Source organism: Coturnix japonica, chromosome 2 (genome assembly GCF_054131305.1).
Source record: "Coturnix japonica strain WE chromosome 2, WE-NBRP24, whole genome shotgun sequence".
In the NCBI taxonomy this organism is placed as follows: Eukaryota; Metazoa; Chordata; class Aves; order Galliformes; family Phasianidae; genus Coturnix; species Coturnix japonica.
This window is the reverse complement of record NC_140664.1, coordinates 28,194,203-28,209,880: the sequence shown is the minus strand read 5'-3', so window position 1 is coordinate 28,209,880 and position 15,678 is coordinate 28,194,203. Positions and strand designations below refer to the sequence as shown.

General features: G+C 40.5%; 2 protein-coding genes across 4 annotated transcripts; both read left to right on the top strand.

Moving 5' to 3' along the window:
- The first annotated feature begins 1,318 nt into the window (after positions 1–1,318).
- TMEM70 (transmembrane protein 70) lies at positions 1,319–4,580 on the top strand. The gene is made up of 3 exons (XM_015855802.3): positions 1,319–1,585; positions 2,003–2,114; positions 2,760–4,580. Exons 1-3 carry the CDS (start codon positions 1,412–1,414, stop codon positions 3,206–3,208), a joined length of 735 nt encoding a protein of 244 aa, XP_015711288.2. The 5' UTR covers positions 1,319–1,411; the 3' UTR covers positions 3,209–4,580.
- A 4,997-nt stretch (positions 4,581–9,577) lies between these two features.
- Positions 9,578–14,899, top strand: LY96 (lymphocyte antigen 96). 3 transcript variants are annotated; one of them, XR_014942518.1, is made up of 5 exons: positions 9,578–9,943; positions 11,351–11,440; positions 12,502–12,630; positions 12,776–12,899; positions 13,536–13,586. XR_014942518.1 is itself a non-coding variant. In XM_085537281.1 (5 exons), the coding sequence occupies exons 1-5, from the start codon at positions 9,850–9,852 to the stop codon at positions 14,354–14,356; spliced, it is 354 nt and encodes a 117-aa protein (XP_085393407.1). In that variant the 5' UTR covers positions 9,578–9,849; the 3' UTR covers positions 14,357–14,899. The 3 variants fall into 3 exon arrangements, 2 of the variants coding, with proteins under 2 accessions (XP_085393407.1, XP_015711289.1); XM_085537281.1 differs by lacking the exon at positions 12,776–12,899 and adding an exon at positions 14,346–14,899 and having other exon boundaries at positions 13,536–13,565; XM_015855803.3 differs by lacking the exon at positions 12,776–12,899 and adding an exon at positions 14,346–14,899 and having other exon boundaries at positions 13,536–13,588.
- Positions 14,900–15,678: the final 779 nt, after the last annotated feature.

The window sequence follows — 15,678 nt, the reverse complement described above, 5'->3', positions numbered from 1 at the left end:
CATCCGGCCCCCCGCGCATTGCCCTTGGAAGGAGTGAGAGCGCCTGGCTCCCGGCGTGCTGCGCGGCAGGAGGGGGGCATGCCGGGAACTGTAGTTTATGGGGGGTGCGAGGCGTTGTCCGCCATGTTAGAAGAAGGGCTGGGAAGGTGCGATAACAAGGTTTGCAGCGGGGCCGGATGGAACTGATGCTGAGTGTACACGATGGCTGGCCAACAAAGCGCCAGGATTAGCCCGGCCGCTCGTCCTTGGCAGTGCTGCCATGTTTATCTGTGCACGTTTCACAGAATCTCACACAGAATGAGCCGGGTTGGAAGGGACCTCAAGGATCATGTAGTTCCAACCCCCCTGCCTGGCAGGGCCACCAAACATACACATGTACTAGATCAGGCTGCCCAGGGCCCCGTCCAACCTGGTATCATCATCATAGTATCATAGTCTGGTGTGGGTTGGAAGGGACCTTAGAGATCATTGAGTCCAACCCCCGGGATTCGAGCCCCTGTGTAGCAGAGCGGCACTTCTACCACTTGCGCCACAGGGGCGGATTCAAACCCAGGGCCTCCGGTGTTGCAAGGTGGAATTCCTACCACTGCGCCACCGGGGCACACAAGGTGTGGGCAAGACCTTGGTGGTCTTGAACACCTCCAAGGATGGGGCATCCACAACCTCCCTGGGCAGCCTGTTCCAGGGCCTAACCACTCTCCTAGTGAAGAACTTCCCCCTAACATCCAACCTAAATCTTCCCTCTTTTAACTTAAAACCATTTCCCCGTGTCCTGCTATTGTCAGCCCTTTCGAAGAGTTTACTCCCCTCCTGGGTGTAAGTTCCCTTCAGGTATTGAAAGGCTGCAATGAGGTTACCCCGCAGCCTTCTCTTCTCCAGGCTGAACAAACCCAACTCCCTCAGCCTGTCCTCATAGGGGAGGTGCTCCAGCCCCCTGATCATCTTTGTGACCCTCCTCTGGACCCTTTCCAAAATCTCCATATCTTTTTTGTACTGAGGGCTCCACACCTGGACACAGTACTCCAGATGGGGCCTCACAAGAGCAGAGTAGAGAGGGACAATCACTTCCCTATCCCTGCTGACCACCCCTCTCCTGATGGAGCCCAGGATCCCATTTGCTTTCCGGGCTGCCAGAGCGCACTGTTGGCTCATGTTGAGTTTTTCGTCCATCAGGACCTCCAGGTCTTTCTCTGCCGACATTCTCACGGTATAACCTCAGCCGCAGCTTCGTGCTCAGTCACACCGCTGTGTTACAGCCGAGCCCTTCCTGCTGGGGAACCAAAGGTTGTGGCTGCGTGGCGGCGGCGGAGGCTGCGGTGCTGCACCGTGTGCACCGCTCCGTTCCCGTTCCCGTTCCGTTCCGTTCTCCACGTGTCTCGCTACCGGCGCTGCGGGACGAGCCGTGGCTGCCATGCTGCTCCGCGCCGCCGGCTGCTGCCGTGCCGCTGCCTCCCGGCCCGGCCCCGTTTGGCTGCGGGGTGCGGCGCACCGCGGGCTCCCGCTTGGCAGCCGCCCTCTGGGCCTGCCCCTGGCTCGGCCTGCCGGGGGACGGCGGCTGCCGAGCGGCTGCGGGGCGCTCCCTGAGGTGCGCCGGGAGGGAAAGGGGCTGGAGCTGGGGAGGCTGGGTTGGCGTATTTGGTTAACAATTGGGCTTGAACTTTAGAGGACTTCCAATCTAAATGATCCGGTAGCATATAACCTAAGCTTAATGGTTAATTCAGGTTGCTTGGAATAGGTTCAGGGCACAGAGAATCTTCTCGTGTTTTGGTCTGGGTATTAGGAAAAGCTTCTCAGGAAGATTGGTGAGGTATTGGAACAGGATGTCTAGGGAGCACCCTGGAGGTGCTCAAGAAATGCTTAGATGTGGCACTGAGGGACATGAGTTAGTGGGCATGGTTGATGGTTAGACTAGATGATCTTAGAGGTCTTTTCCAGCCTTAATGATTCAGTTCTATGATTCTCTGAAGTGCTGATAGGTACTGACGTTGCTTTCATCTTCCAGGTTGCATCTTTTCAAGGGGTAGCAGTTCGCAGCCTCAGCACATCCGCCCCTTCTGACCACCCAGAACATGGAAGATTGGTTTATAAAGGAAACTTAGCAAAAGCAGTGTTAGGTGTGTAACTTGAAAGGATCTTTATTGCTTCTTTTATATATTTATGTATATATATATATATATATACATATAACATTTAAACAATTTAAATGCAACATTAAGAAAGCAGATGTTCTCTCCACTCTGCTAAAACCTCAAATGTTTGTACAGGCTGCTGTCTTTCAGTCTGTATGAAAGATGGCTGCAGAATACTTGTGAATGTAGTATAACCTACATTTTTCAAATTAAACACAGTGTGAGACCAAGCAAAATTTTCTCTTTAATGCAAACTGAATGTTTAATGTGATTGTTGATGAAGAGAGAAGTACCCATCCATACCGTTAATGATTATTCCTGTCTGTGAAGTGAAAAATGCATACATCTGTATAATTGCATGATAGCAGAGTTCATCACAGACATAAAGTCAGCTACTAGCTTTGATTAAACCCAGCATGAATATAACAAACTGTGAGAGTGGCAGGAAGAGAAGACTGGACCTCCTGGTACTTATTAATGATTTATTCTATTTGAGAGTGTTTTTAAAAAGGCTTTTCAATAGTAATTCAGTCAAGTAATGACAAAAATTTGTTGTAGCAGAACACAGGTAATTATAGAGACAATTTTACTTATAAGTATTAACCTTATTTTTGTTTTTGTTCTATGTAGGTGTGAGATTTTTCTCTTACTCCACCAGCATATTCAACCTGTTCATGGCACCCTACCTCATACTGAAAACTGGTATTGGATTTGACAGCCTGCTTCTACAAGCTGCATTTTATGGGGTGATAGGGTTTTTTACATTCGTTACTCCAGTTACTTTGCATATCCTTACAAAGGGCTATGTAATTCGACTCTATTATAAGGAGGAAATGGACACGTACACAGCTATTACGTACAATGCAATCTTGGCAGAAAAAGCAACTGTCTTCCATCAGAAAGATGTAAAGATTCCAGACATCACCAAGATGTTTACAACATTTTATGCTAAAACTAAATCAATGCTTGTTAATCCAACTCTTTTCCCGGATCCTCAGGATTACAACCGTCTCATGGGCTACGACAAAGCCTTTTGTTTTGATTTCGAGCAGGTAGAGAAAGATGGTGAAAGAAAATAATTTAAAGAAAAGGAATGTCACTTAATGTTCATTGTGCACTATTACGAATGTGAAAGAAAGTTAAACTGTATTGCGGTTTCTAAAGTATCAGGTAACATTTGAGATTCGTAAGTTTTGGAATGTACTAATTTTTTTTAAGCCTGTAAAAAACATGTAGAGCTTCTTCAGAGTTAATAGCACAAAATACATTGAAAAAGCTTCTGTTTTTCTTGTGCTTGTTCTTGGTTTATTTTTTATTATTAACTAAGCAGGAGAACTGTTACATGCATGGACTGTTCTGCACACTCACCATCTCTGCTTTAATAGGAACGATTCATATAAAAAAAATCTGGAATGTTCATTACCTGTCAAGCACATTGTAAGTTTTTAAGATTAGAGAGAAACTGTACTTAACACAGAAAGGTCGGGCTCTTTAATGGACACTACTTTTCATCCCATGAGAGTAGGGTTGGCCTTCACTTCAAAAGACAGGCAGATATTACTGCTAACTCCTCTTGTAGCCTCCTTTTAGAGGTCTGTGGGTCTCTGGAAATGATGGAAAGAATAGCTGGGTCACAGCAATCACTATTCACAGCTACTTAAATGGTTTCCTGGGTTAGAATCACACTCCCAAGCAGCTCCATTCCCAGAGACGGAAAAGAAGTAAGGTCTATGCCGTGAAAATCTTGCTAAGACAAATATTTGTACTGATTTGAAGTACGGGCATCTAGTGGTATAAATGGATTCTTTTGGCATTTATGAAAGCCAGGGAAACGAAAGGGAATCTCCTGCAGAATACTCTTTAGAGCTTGTGCCTTTAGAAATATATGTCTTGATTTTTAACTCTGCAAAGGAAGTCACATTTAGTTCAAGTGAAGAGTATAAGATCTTCTCATGTGACTAATTTGTTTGAATTAGTTCTGTACTGTTTGGAAATTGGGTTTGAATGTTTTTGAACCAAGCAGAGGTTTGTCACATAAACTGACAGATCCTTGTGTACAAATAACAAAGGACCTGAAAATTTTGAGGCTTAAAAAATTATTGAATTAAAAAAGAATATGTGCAGAATTCAAATTGATTCATATTAGCAGCTTTATTTGGAAAAGCCTGATCTATCGCTGTTAGGCCAATATCACTTGATAAGTAAGCGGTTATATATTTTTGTATGTTTAATGCATTATACTGAAGGCAGGAGGCCAGTAATAATTCTAATCATGTGATTATGGTACTTGTTTAAGTCATGTTTTACACCAAATTAAACATTTGTATGTTGTTTTCATGTCAGATGTGTTAATTCCTGCTTGTGCTCATGTGTAAAGTTAACTTCATCTTTGAATGCCAAAGAGGAAGAACAGGAAGGAGTTTTGAAGAGTCAATAAAAGGAAGGCCCCAACTTTGTGTGTATGTGCTTCTTGAGCAGTACCAAAATCCTCAGCCTTTTCTTCTGAATGCAAAGCATTTTTACTGTTGAAATTTGGAATTTTGCTGGATAAGAATTGAAGCAACAGTAGGAAGAGATTTTCATCCAGGTGGTTACGTTTCTCAAAAAATAAACAAACAAACAAACCCAAGGAGATATTATCTCTGGTACCTCTTTATCTCCTGACTGTGAAATGCAGGTAAGCTAGTAATGGGTTTCTGACACATAGATGATTTAATAAATAAATAAATAAGAAAAAAGCCCGGGTTTTTGCCATAAGTACTTCATAATTGTGGCCATGATGTGGTCTCACAAAAGTATTTTATACTTCCAATGTGCACCTTGAAAATAATGGTAATCACATAACTTTATTTGAATGGTACTTTAATACAGAATTGCAATCTTATTAAAATGTGAAAACAGTTTCTGTTTTCCAGCAATGGGGATGGTGAAATTTACTTGGGATGTACAATATTCTGCCGAGTCAACAATTTATTTACTTCAAGATTGGCAGACTCTAAGTCAGGAAACAAGCTCTGATTCTTCATAGACATTGTTATGGATACCAAATAAGAATGCTTTTGTCGCATTTCCTGTTGGCATTTGACTGTTCTTGTTTGTAATTGCGGGATTCTCAGATATGGATTCTTTTAAACATAGCTGTTTGGTTTAGATCCCTGGAACTTGTTGAGATAGAGCAAATTAGTACTCAAGCAGTGGTATCGTGTTCTTTATGTTAGAATTAAAGAAACAAACAAACAAAAAAAAATGGAAATGTAATACAAAAAGACTTATAGATGCATTTCTGTTTGGGTCCTGAATGGTCTAACTGAATACAGATAGTTTGCAGAACCCATAATTTTATCATAACGCACAATCCAGTTCTGAGGATACTGAAGTTTGGATGTGTTCCATAGTGCACTGAGTGCACTTCCAAGTGGGAAAGTGTGAAATGATTGACATCCTTCTAAGCTAGAAAATGTGCATGAAGCAAAACAGCCCCTTTTGCTACTGACACATTTCTGCTAGAGGACTGGCTTAATATGTTTTTATTTATTTATTTATTTTTCCGTATCTGCTCCACATCCTTCCCTGTTCATTTATTAAATTTATTCCCTGTTCCTTAATTTTGTGAACCACTATTTTCTTGTTTATTTTTCTTCAGTTTTATACCTTTGGGGAAAAGCAGTTATAATTGCAGAGGGTTTCCTACAATCAAATGTTTTCATCTCTGCTAGTTTTTTTTCAGTTGTAGCTAACTTGCATGCATCATGGAAAAAAAATTATAAGACTTGAAGAATGTGTACATACATGTGAGTAGAGATTCTGGAGGAAATACAGATATAGAAGCTCAGTCTTTTGAAAGACGTGCTCTACAAGCTGTCTTATTTGCAAGGCTATACCTTCTGTAGGAGTTGCAAGCTCCTGCAGCCTTCCAGTGCCAACCCATTTCTTGTTATAAGCAGCTGGGTCTTGCATCTTACTGTAGTACTGATTTTGCTCAATCTGGTGTGAAGAGCAGGAACATATGAAATGACTCAAATCTCCTTCCTAGATGCTTGTCTTCTATCCCCTTCTGGCTTTAAGAGCTTCTACAGAAGGTTGTGGATGACTGCTGTTTTCATTGGAAAACAGGATACAGGCAGATTCTTTTCAGTTTTTGGCTATGTGGTATTCTCTTACCAGTGTTCCTTTCTGTTTTTCTCAAAGTCTTTGGCTTTGTCCACAGTATTATTCATCTGTATTATTCAGCAGTACCTATCTGTTCATATTCTTTTTTAAATAAATTATTCCACGACCCTCAGTCTTCTGATCAGAAAATGATCCCCTTTTGATTTCAAAGAGAAATCTTTAAAGTGCTGAGGTGCTTCACATTCCTATGCACACTTCCTAAAATTAGCTGGTTTCACTGGAGCGTACTTTATTACACACCAAAGTAATTTCATTGGCAAAGATGAGGAAGAGCTGAGTAGATACTTTTGCACCGTACTGTGAGACTCTAATTAAGGTGATGGAAATTTAATGAAATTGTAACATGAAAAGGTAGAGTATGTGAATTATTATGACTGTTCGCTATAACTTCATAGGTGGAAACTTGTTAAACTGCTGTAATTTGGTTACCGTGGAGTTCCACAGTCATAACATCAATTTCTTCATGACCACATAGCCTTCTTCTGCCCCCCCCAAGAAATGGGACAAGTGAGCTAAGAGTTGGATCTACTGTAATAAGATTATAGCACAGCTATACAGGCCTCAGAGAGTAGCTTAAAATAAGCTCAAATGAGCGGCTATTTAAAGCAGAGAAGAACAAGAGCAAGCAGAAAACTTGTCCAGCTGTCTTAATTTCTTGAATACCCTGGTAGGCAGTGTTGCTGTGGTATGATTTCTGACTGTTCAGCCTCAAGTAGAACACAGCCCTTTCTTCTGCCTTTATCCTCTGCTTTCTCTTCTTCCTGCCAAGTTTAATGGTTCATTGTATACTTTGGAATATAACTATAAGCTTTGATCCTAAACTTGGCCTGGAAAGAATAAACTCTAAGCTTACTGGCAACAGACAAAATTATTTGCAGCACAATTATTTCTACAGTTTAAAGCTTTGTCTGCATGTACTTCACTTATAACAGCGTCAGATAGCTTAAAGTGACATCTCCAAATCACATCACTAAGCCAAAGTGCATACAGCATTTTAAAAAATACATTCAGAATAATTCACATCACTCCCTTTTTTTCCTTTCTACAGCTATTTTCTTACTGTCTCCTATGGCACAAACTCACTACTGGTGCAATGCTCTGGGATGCATCTCCTCAGCACTCCCAGCACTCCGTCAGCTGTATACAGAAGAGCTGAATCCTCCAGCTCTGCCTAGTATCCCTGGTCATGACCCCACTTCCATAATGTGCCACAATTCCATAATATTTAATTCTGTCTGACAAACACTTTGGAACACAGTGCTTTCCTCTACTGCCCTGGAATACTGTTGGTATGGGTTCTGTAGTTGTTTGTTGTTTTGTTTCTCTTTTTCTTGCAATGGGATATTATGCTAAAGTATATTATAAAGCTCTCCTGAGGGAGATTTCAGTGCTCATCTGGTCACACTACTCATCTGCAGCCAATGATCTAAATGCAAAGTTATTATTTTAAAGAGCAATTACATGCGGTCTCAGCACTTATTTGGATGTACTGAGAAAGAAAGATAAAAGTCTTATACATTTGTTTAAGGTTTTCAAACACAAATCAGGAGGTTTGGAGTTGTTACATTTTATTCTCAGCATCTCAAATGTAGCCAAAACGAAAATTCCTAAATTCGCTGAATTTGGATTTATTTTATCTTCTGTTAAATGGATGTGAGACTCGGTAGCTATGAAATGTAGTTGTGAAGGAGTTTGAAATGAAAGTAAATGATCACAATACTCTAGAAAATGAACACTATTGACCAAACATGATAGAAAAGGTTTCAGACTTCATTGTCATGAAATTTTAGCCCTGATGCCAGTAGAACTCATTGTTACATTTCTCTAATTAGACTCCAGATCCTTTTAAAAATGAAGCTGAGTTATGCCGATTTTTTTTAAGTACTGAAAAAGTCTCGTGCAGTACAACTGCAACAAGGAATAGCAGAGGATGCAGGGCTTCCCCACGTCTTTGTGTATGCCACCAGGGGGGACTCCTTCCTCATCTATTTCATTTATGGCAGTAGCTGAGAGAAAACACATCATAGCACTGAACAAGGTGAGAGAAAATACATCATAGCACTGAACATGGTCTGGAAAGTCACAGGATTCAACAAAGTGTTTGTCTTCATTTTAGTTATGAGAGCTTTTATGTATGACCTTGTAAATCTACGGATTTCTTTCTGATGAGTCCATCAGTTACCCAATGTGCTGTGCAGTGAAGCAAGACCCAGTGTGGCAGCAGAGGGGCACACATTCAGCAGGGTCACCTCATGTCAATGCCCTACAGTCAGTGCAGTCTCCCACCTACTTCAAACAGGCCTGTGACTTTTGTTGGATCTGTTGAGTCTACTGTCAGTCTTGGCTTGTTCTCTGACTGATTAGACTCACTCGAGATCAGTGGCTGGAGCTTTTTGATTTAAAACAAATGTTTTCTTTGGCCACAGGTATGAGGTAGCTACTCTTCAGTGTCTGATTCACTATTGCATTTCTTTTTCCAGCTACTATGGCATCCTGATTTATGTTTATTTTATTACTCACTCTGATACTTTTAAGGAAAAAAAAAAGACCATTTGTAAATATAACTAATGTTACCATGGTTACAAATGTTTTGCATGTTTTATAGTGTCCTGTTAAACAACAGCTGAAGTCTGTGTGGGGTGTATGTACTCTGTCAGGGAAATTGTATAAAGCTGAAGTCACAGAATCACAGAATGGATTGGGTTGGAAGGGACCTTACTGTTCATCCGGTTCCAACCCCCCTAACATGTACTGTACTGACAAAATGTTCAGGGTTTGGACTCGATGCTCCAGCATGAATTGCATGATCCAGCTTTTCTGCTAGAGATTGCAGTGAAGAGCATCAGAAGAGGTCACAGAGTTAGGGGGAGGGGCGTAGAGCCCATTAGTAGAAATTTTATGGGTTTTTAACGTTGTTGTCATTAAGAAGTATAACCGTGATAAAGCTTTGAAGGTAGTAGCTGACATAGAGGAGAACTTCAGTGGTTCTACAAGTTAACTGGTTGCATTATATCCATAATGTCTGAGTTCTCTTATGGTATGATGAGCTTTGTAAGAAATTCAGTGTGGAAACATATGAGAACTATTGACTACAACACCAGTAAGAGTGGACTAGGCTTTCATCGTTTGAGTGTAAGTTTTCTTTATTATGTACAGGAAACCTTGTGAGCATGTGAAATCAAGCCTTACCAACAGTTGCTCCTGTTGAGTCAGCCCCATTTGCCTTTTACATTCTTCTGGTAATTGTATTTTTAGTTTCTCTCACTTCCTCATTTCACACAGTTTTCTCTTTCATTTTTTCACTTGTGACATGAGCTGTTCTGTCTGGAGAAGATGTAACAACAAAGGCAGAAATACTTTTTCTTCATGAAATTAATGATGAAGATAACTGACAGCACTGGAATAGGATTAATTAAGGAAATTAGGAGAATTTGACAGAACAAAACAAATATTCCCTGGAGACGTGAAGCTGAGGATGGCCATTCTGCATTTTTGTTCCTCTTTCCCCAAAATGAAGCATTCCGCCCAATACCGATCAAAATAAGTAAATATGTTGGAGTTTATCTTTTTCATTTTGTTCACTCCTGGAGCCAGTGAATTTCTCTGTACATCATCAGATCTAGAACTATCGTACGCTTTTTGTGGTAAGTAGAAACTAGCTTATTCTTTTCTTTCTGTCCTGTGTGCAATAATTACATTAATCTAAGGCAAACTGAACCTTCTCTTCTGTATGTTTCTTGGATGAATCAGGCAAATATAAACAAGAGTTTCAGCTGGTGTATATTTCTGGTCTTAATCACCCTGTTATAAGAATCATGCTGCATAAATGTTAAGTATTACCTCGATGGCGGCTTGCAGTAGCTAAGAGGGAAGGTGTTTACTACTCAGTAGAGAAAGCATGAGGCATATTTTGATTCAGGAAAAGCTGGAAGATAGGGGTTTTGAATTTGGTTTGGAAGTTCTGTATTGTCCAAATTACCCATACTGATTTAATTAATATTTTACACTTAAAATATTGAAAAATAAAACAGCCTATGTGACGCTGTGCCAGGCTGGGGGGCAGTGCAGCTCTGGGGCAGCAAGACAGCTTCTCTGCTGGTTGCTAGCTGTCTCTGAGCAGTAGGTGACGGGATCCATGTAGTTCACTGACTTTTTTCATCAGTTCTGCAGGCACAAGGAGGCTGTGAGGGCCAAGCAAGCTCCTTGTGAACATGTATACTCAATGGCAGGAAGGCAGGAATTCTAGGAGATAGATATTTTTCAAGGAAAGAAGCTCGTCTATGCGCACTACCAGTGCATATCACCTGTAAAATATCTATACAAACTAAAGCACAAGAGGGAATGTTTACCTTGGGTATTTTGCTTTCCATTAACACTCATTTAAAAAATGTAACACGTCTGTGTTAGGCCTAAGCTTGCAAACTGAGCCTTTGAGACTACGGTGTGTTTTGTTCTCCATTTTCTAGCATAATTTCCTGCACGCAGTTAAGATCAGAACATGACTGCCAATTACCAGCAGTCAGACAGTCCTTTTGCACAACCCTTGCTTGAATCCACAAAATAGAAGACAGAGCTCATTATAAATCATGATGAAGTCACTGTCGCAACCTGAGCTGGCCTGCTAGCCTTGGGCAACATGCTAGTATGTATAATACACAGCTAGCATAAGTAGGAATATTTTTATCAGAGGATCCTGATGGCATAATTCTAATGCAAAGTGTGTGACTTTGAAAAGGAAAGAAGCATACTTCTTGCCTGTTTGAGTGCAAATTGTAATTCATCCAACAAATGACTTTTCTTACTTCTCAGTCACAAAGTAATCTGATGCTGCTTTTGCCTTCTAACCATGTAAACAATCAGGAGCATCATTTGAAAAGATCTTTAATGTTTACTACAAATAATTAGATTACACAGTTGTATAATATATACTTTATATTAGGTCTATTTGTATTGTGTTTTTGTTTACTTTAAGTGTATACATACATACATTTTCAATAATTCACTGGAGAAATCTATTCTCACTAACAACATGAAATAATTTTATCCTGTAGATTCTTCAGCTCATTATTTCAAGTTTAACGTGACACCCTGCAGCATGCTGAACAGATCCGTCTGGCATGCTGCTATTACCTGGATTCCAAGTGAGTCACTATTGCCTAGAGAATTATATTGTCCGAATGCAAAGAAATAATAAGTGACACAAGCAAAAAACTGCCACTTCATCCTAAATGTCAGTTTATTTAAGAGATACTTTTCTGTGATTAACAATGGAATGAATAAACTACAGCGATGGACAGAAATGATGATTTCTAAACTGTTTGTGAAAATAAGAGTGTTTGAATTTGACTTGTTTGTGCAGGTTCCATAGCTCAGAGCACTGACTGGCATTGCACGTACCATTGTGAGTCAGCTCAGGTACTTCTAGAAAAAGCAAATAAACTTTTGGTGCATACATCCTTTTCTGGTCTGAAAAAGACCCATGCTATTTTAAGGGGAGAAAATATCCAAGCACATCAGGACTATGAATATGCACACTCCAGAAACTGGAAATATGGTAATAGAGTGTGTGTGTAAATCTAGCTTTAAACTGATCTTTAAAACCAGTTTTAAGCTGGCAAACTGTGTAATGAAACATGTATGGGCAGCACTTTCAAACATATAGTTTGATTTTTGAGCGGTGCTGTTTGAAGCCTGGAGTTGGACTTGATGATCCTTATCCCTTCCAACTCGGGATATTCTGTGATTCTATTAGCCTGTGACCTATATCTCAAACTTCACCTGCTCCGTGAAAATTCTGAAGCTGGGGTAAGATTACTTCCCTGGTAAAGTAACTTTATGATGGCTACCAGCAATCTGGACTATTTGTTTAAAATACCTGCTTAAAATTATATGTGTGGAATCTCTTAGGGAAGAGCTATGGAGCTAAGTGAACACTGTTGTCTTTGCTGAAGAAATTGAAAGAGATTTTGAAATTTGTCACTAATATTTCTTGAGACTGATGCCTTTTGGTAAAATAAACCAACTTTTTTTTTTTTTTTCTGGAAAGAACGGTTTTCAAGTAATGTATATTTATTTGTTTTTAGGGACTTTAAAAAAATGAAATATCAGGAAAAAAATAGTTTTTAGTCGAAATAGTATGTCTGCACATGTATTTTTCCTCCTTACCAGTTACTTCTTTTTTTACTTGCAATATCTTAACTAGAAAGTGATGTCGCCTATTTGAAGATAGTCTTCACAGTCTGGTATGAAGGTGCCAGAGCATTGCGCTGGAGACAAGTTATGTGCAGTGGGACTGATGACGAATATTCTCTGTGTGGAGGGCTGAAAGGAGGTCAGTGGGAAACCTTACCTTGCAGGTTGCAGACTGTGGCATAACCTGGTCATTGGTACTTGCTACCATGCAGATTTCTGAAAAGACTAACTGATCAACCCACGCGTATAGAATTTTCTCTTTATGATCAATTCATCTCACTTAGAGGGAAGAGCCGGGAACATTAAGGTGAAGCTTCATCAAGGTTAGCTGCGCTATAGCACTTGAACCATCACTGAGGTGTCCATTCTGTCTCTGGAACCTTTGTCTCCTGGCGGCAGCAGCTTAAGGTGCTGAAAGGTGCAATGCTTCACCATTTGAGAGCAAAGTGTCTAAATCACAGCTTGCACACAGGTGGGCTCTAGTCAAGCCATGATTTCACCCCTCACCTCATGACTCAGATGGCAGAATTTAGAGCAGGCAGTTCTCTGGCGGCAGAACTCTGCTAAAATTGTTTTCAAATTCTACTCTCTAATGTCTTTATAGCGTTGTTTCCATCTCTGTAAATTGGGATTAGTAGTACCCTTTATTGTACTATGACACTTTTATTGCTAACATTTCTAAAATGACATGGAAACACTACACTTGAGTGGTCTGCACACAAAGCTGAAGAGGATCTAGGGTCACTACTAACATACAGAACAGTTTATTCAGGTAAGTGTCTGGGCGGTGTTTTAGAGATACTATCTATACCCACATAGAATGTGTTTTGTTAGAGAAGAGTCAATCCTGTAGTATAAGCTAACCAACATTAGCGTGACAAAGGCTCTCATCTAAAGCGTTCAGGATGTCAGTTAAAAGCCAAAAAGACTAGAACAGAAGAACAGATCTCCAAATATGCTATATTGCTTTGAAGTTATTTGTGAAGTTTCACTGATAGCTTTATGTTTAAGTAACCATTTTTATTGTGCTTATCTGTTTTACAGAAACGATTGAAACAGAATTTGACATTAAAGGTAAAAGAACATTGTTTCCAAAGGTACTTTTCATTTTATTCAAATAGATAGTAATGTTAAAATAGCATACTTAACAGAAGTGCAGAATTACATGATTATACCTGATGCTTCCTTATGGCTAATCAGCTTTTACTAGAAAGAAGAAACTTGTACAAACACTGTGGTCTTTAGATTAGTCCAAAGAACCCTTCAGCTCCCAAGTGCTCATCACTAGCTTGTGTCAGAAGAGGAAGGTTTCAAAGGAGGTAGAGTAGGACCTAAGTTCAGTAGGGGCGATGATGATGTCTTTTGTCCTGATGTATACTAATCCTGTTTGTGCAAGGGTGTGACAAGTCGCTAGACTACAGCTAGATCTACAGTTGCACTGCTTAAAGGATCAGACTGCAGGATATACATGGACAGAACTGTGGGTGCCCAGCTGACTCAAAGACCAGTGTTGCTTACAGTAGTGATCACTGCAAGAAAACATGGGTGAATTGCAGCTGTGATAAAGGCTTAGGTTTGAACAAACAGGATTCTACTTGTCCAGGAACAGCTGCTCTGTGAGGGGAGGTGAGCCGGGAGCTGCTGGGTACAGCTGGGCCACCACTGCCCATGCTGTGTTCAGTAAGGCGCACAGTGCGGAGCTGATCACTATGACCAGAGGTTTCTCACATCTCTGGCACCATGATTTAGCATTAAACCAAAGGGTCACTAGGCAGCTTGAGACCTCAAGGGGTGACTGTGCCAAGAATGGGCAGCATTGTGCACTAATTTCCTCGTTTTCTTCCTGGATTTTAGGGATATTATGATGTTATTTTACAAGCATTCCCTGATGATTCTGAGCAGAATACTATCATGTGCTTGAACATCACCATGATAGTGAAAAAAGATGCTTTCTGAATTCAACAAACATTTCAAATAAATCCAAAGCATAGAGGCTCCTTCTGCAAACAACTGGAATCCATCTTATGAAACATAAAGCACTCCAGTTTTCCTGAGGCAAACACATCAAGTTCTGTTTGGAGAGCAACACGATGGAGACTTATCCATTTATAGCACGACTGTGATCACACACTCAGCCAATATATGCAGCTTCTCTTGGAGCTGAGCATCCCAATGAATCCACAACTGCAAATGGTCAGACTGAGAACTGCATTTCAGTGCTGTGCATTCAGATACGGAAAAGCCAAGTACTTCAGACTATGCTAAATCAATACAGGAATTTTTAAGTTTTGAAGTACTATAATTAGAAGTATTCAACTTAAAATGCAACAGAATTTCTGTCTCGGAAAAAAAAATACTTTTCTGTTTTGTTTTGTTTCATCTAACAATAAATTCGTTTGTACAACCAACTTGTGAAATGACTTCTTTTACTTATGGTCGTTATCCTAATGTTCAACTCCATCTGCACAGAGATGTAGCAGAGGAGCAAAAAGTTGTTCTGTGGCAGATGTTGATAAAACCTGAAGGGAAGAGTGTTTCCAGTCTCACCAGCCCAGCACAACTGAGCTCACCCATCCAGAGCTATAACTACCACATCACAGGTTTTATGTTGTGTTGAGCAAAGAGCTGGGCAGAGACTCCCAGGCTGCCTCCTTGAGAAGCAGGAGAATGTTCCCTGAGCTACAGCTTGAACTTTTTCTTAGTTACCAAAAGTACTTTGAAATCTCTTTTCATACCCAGATTTTAGGTTTAGCGAATTAAAGCGTGTCTGTTTTGGTTTGGTTTGGTTTGGTTTGGTTTCCCGATTAATTGTGCCCATGCAGAAGCTGTGCTCACACTGGCCGCTGGGTTGTGCTATACCTAGCAGATTGCTTCGAAGCGACGGAAACCATGAAATCAGAGCTAACCAGCTCTTTTCAGGCTGCTCAAAGTGTGAAAATTAGTGGAAGTAAAGCTTTTAATCTCAACACACAGAGATGTATTTCAAATTGAGCACTGGGACAGGGCGGGGGAGGGGGGGTGGGGGGGTGGGGAGTGGGGGGAGTATAGAAATAAAAATACTCTATTAGAAATAGTTTCAAAATTATTAGTTTGACAATCTAAGACAAAATCAATAATAATATAAGAAACAAAGCTGTGTTTTGGCTGGAAACAAGAAGCCACAATTACCTCCAACTGACAGTAGAAA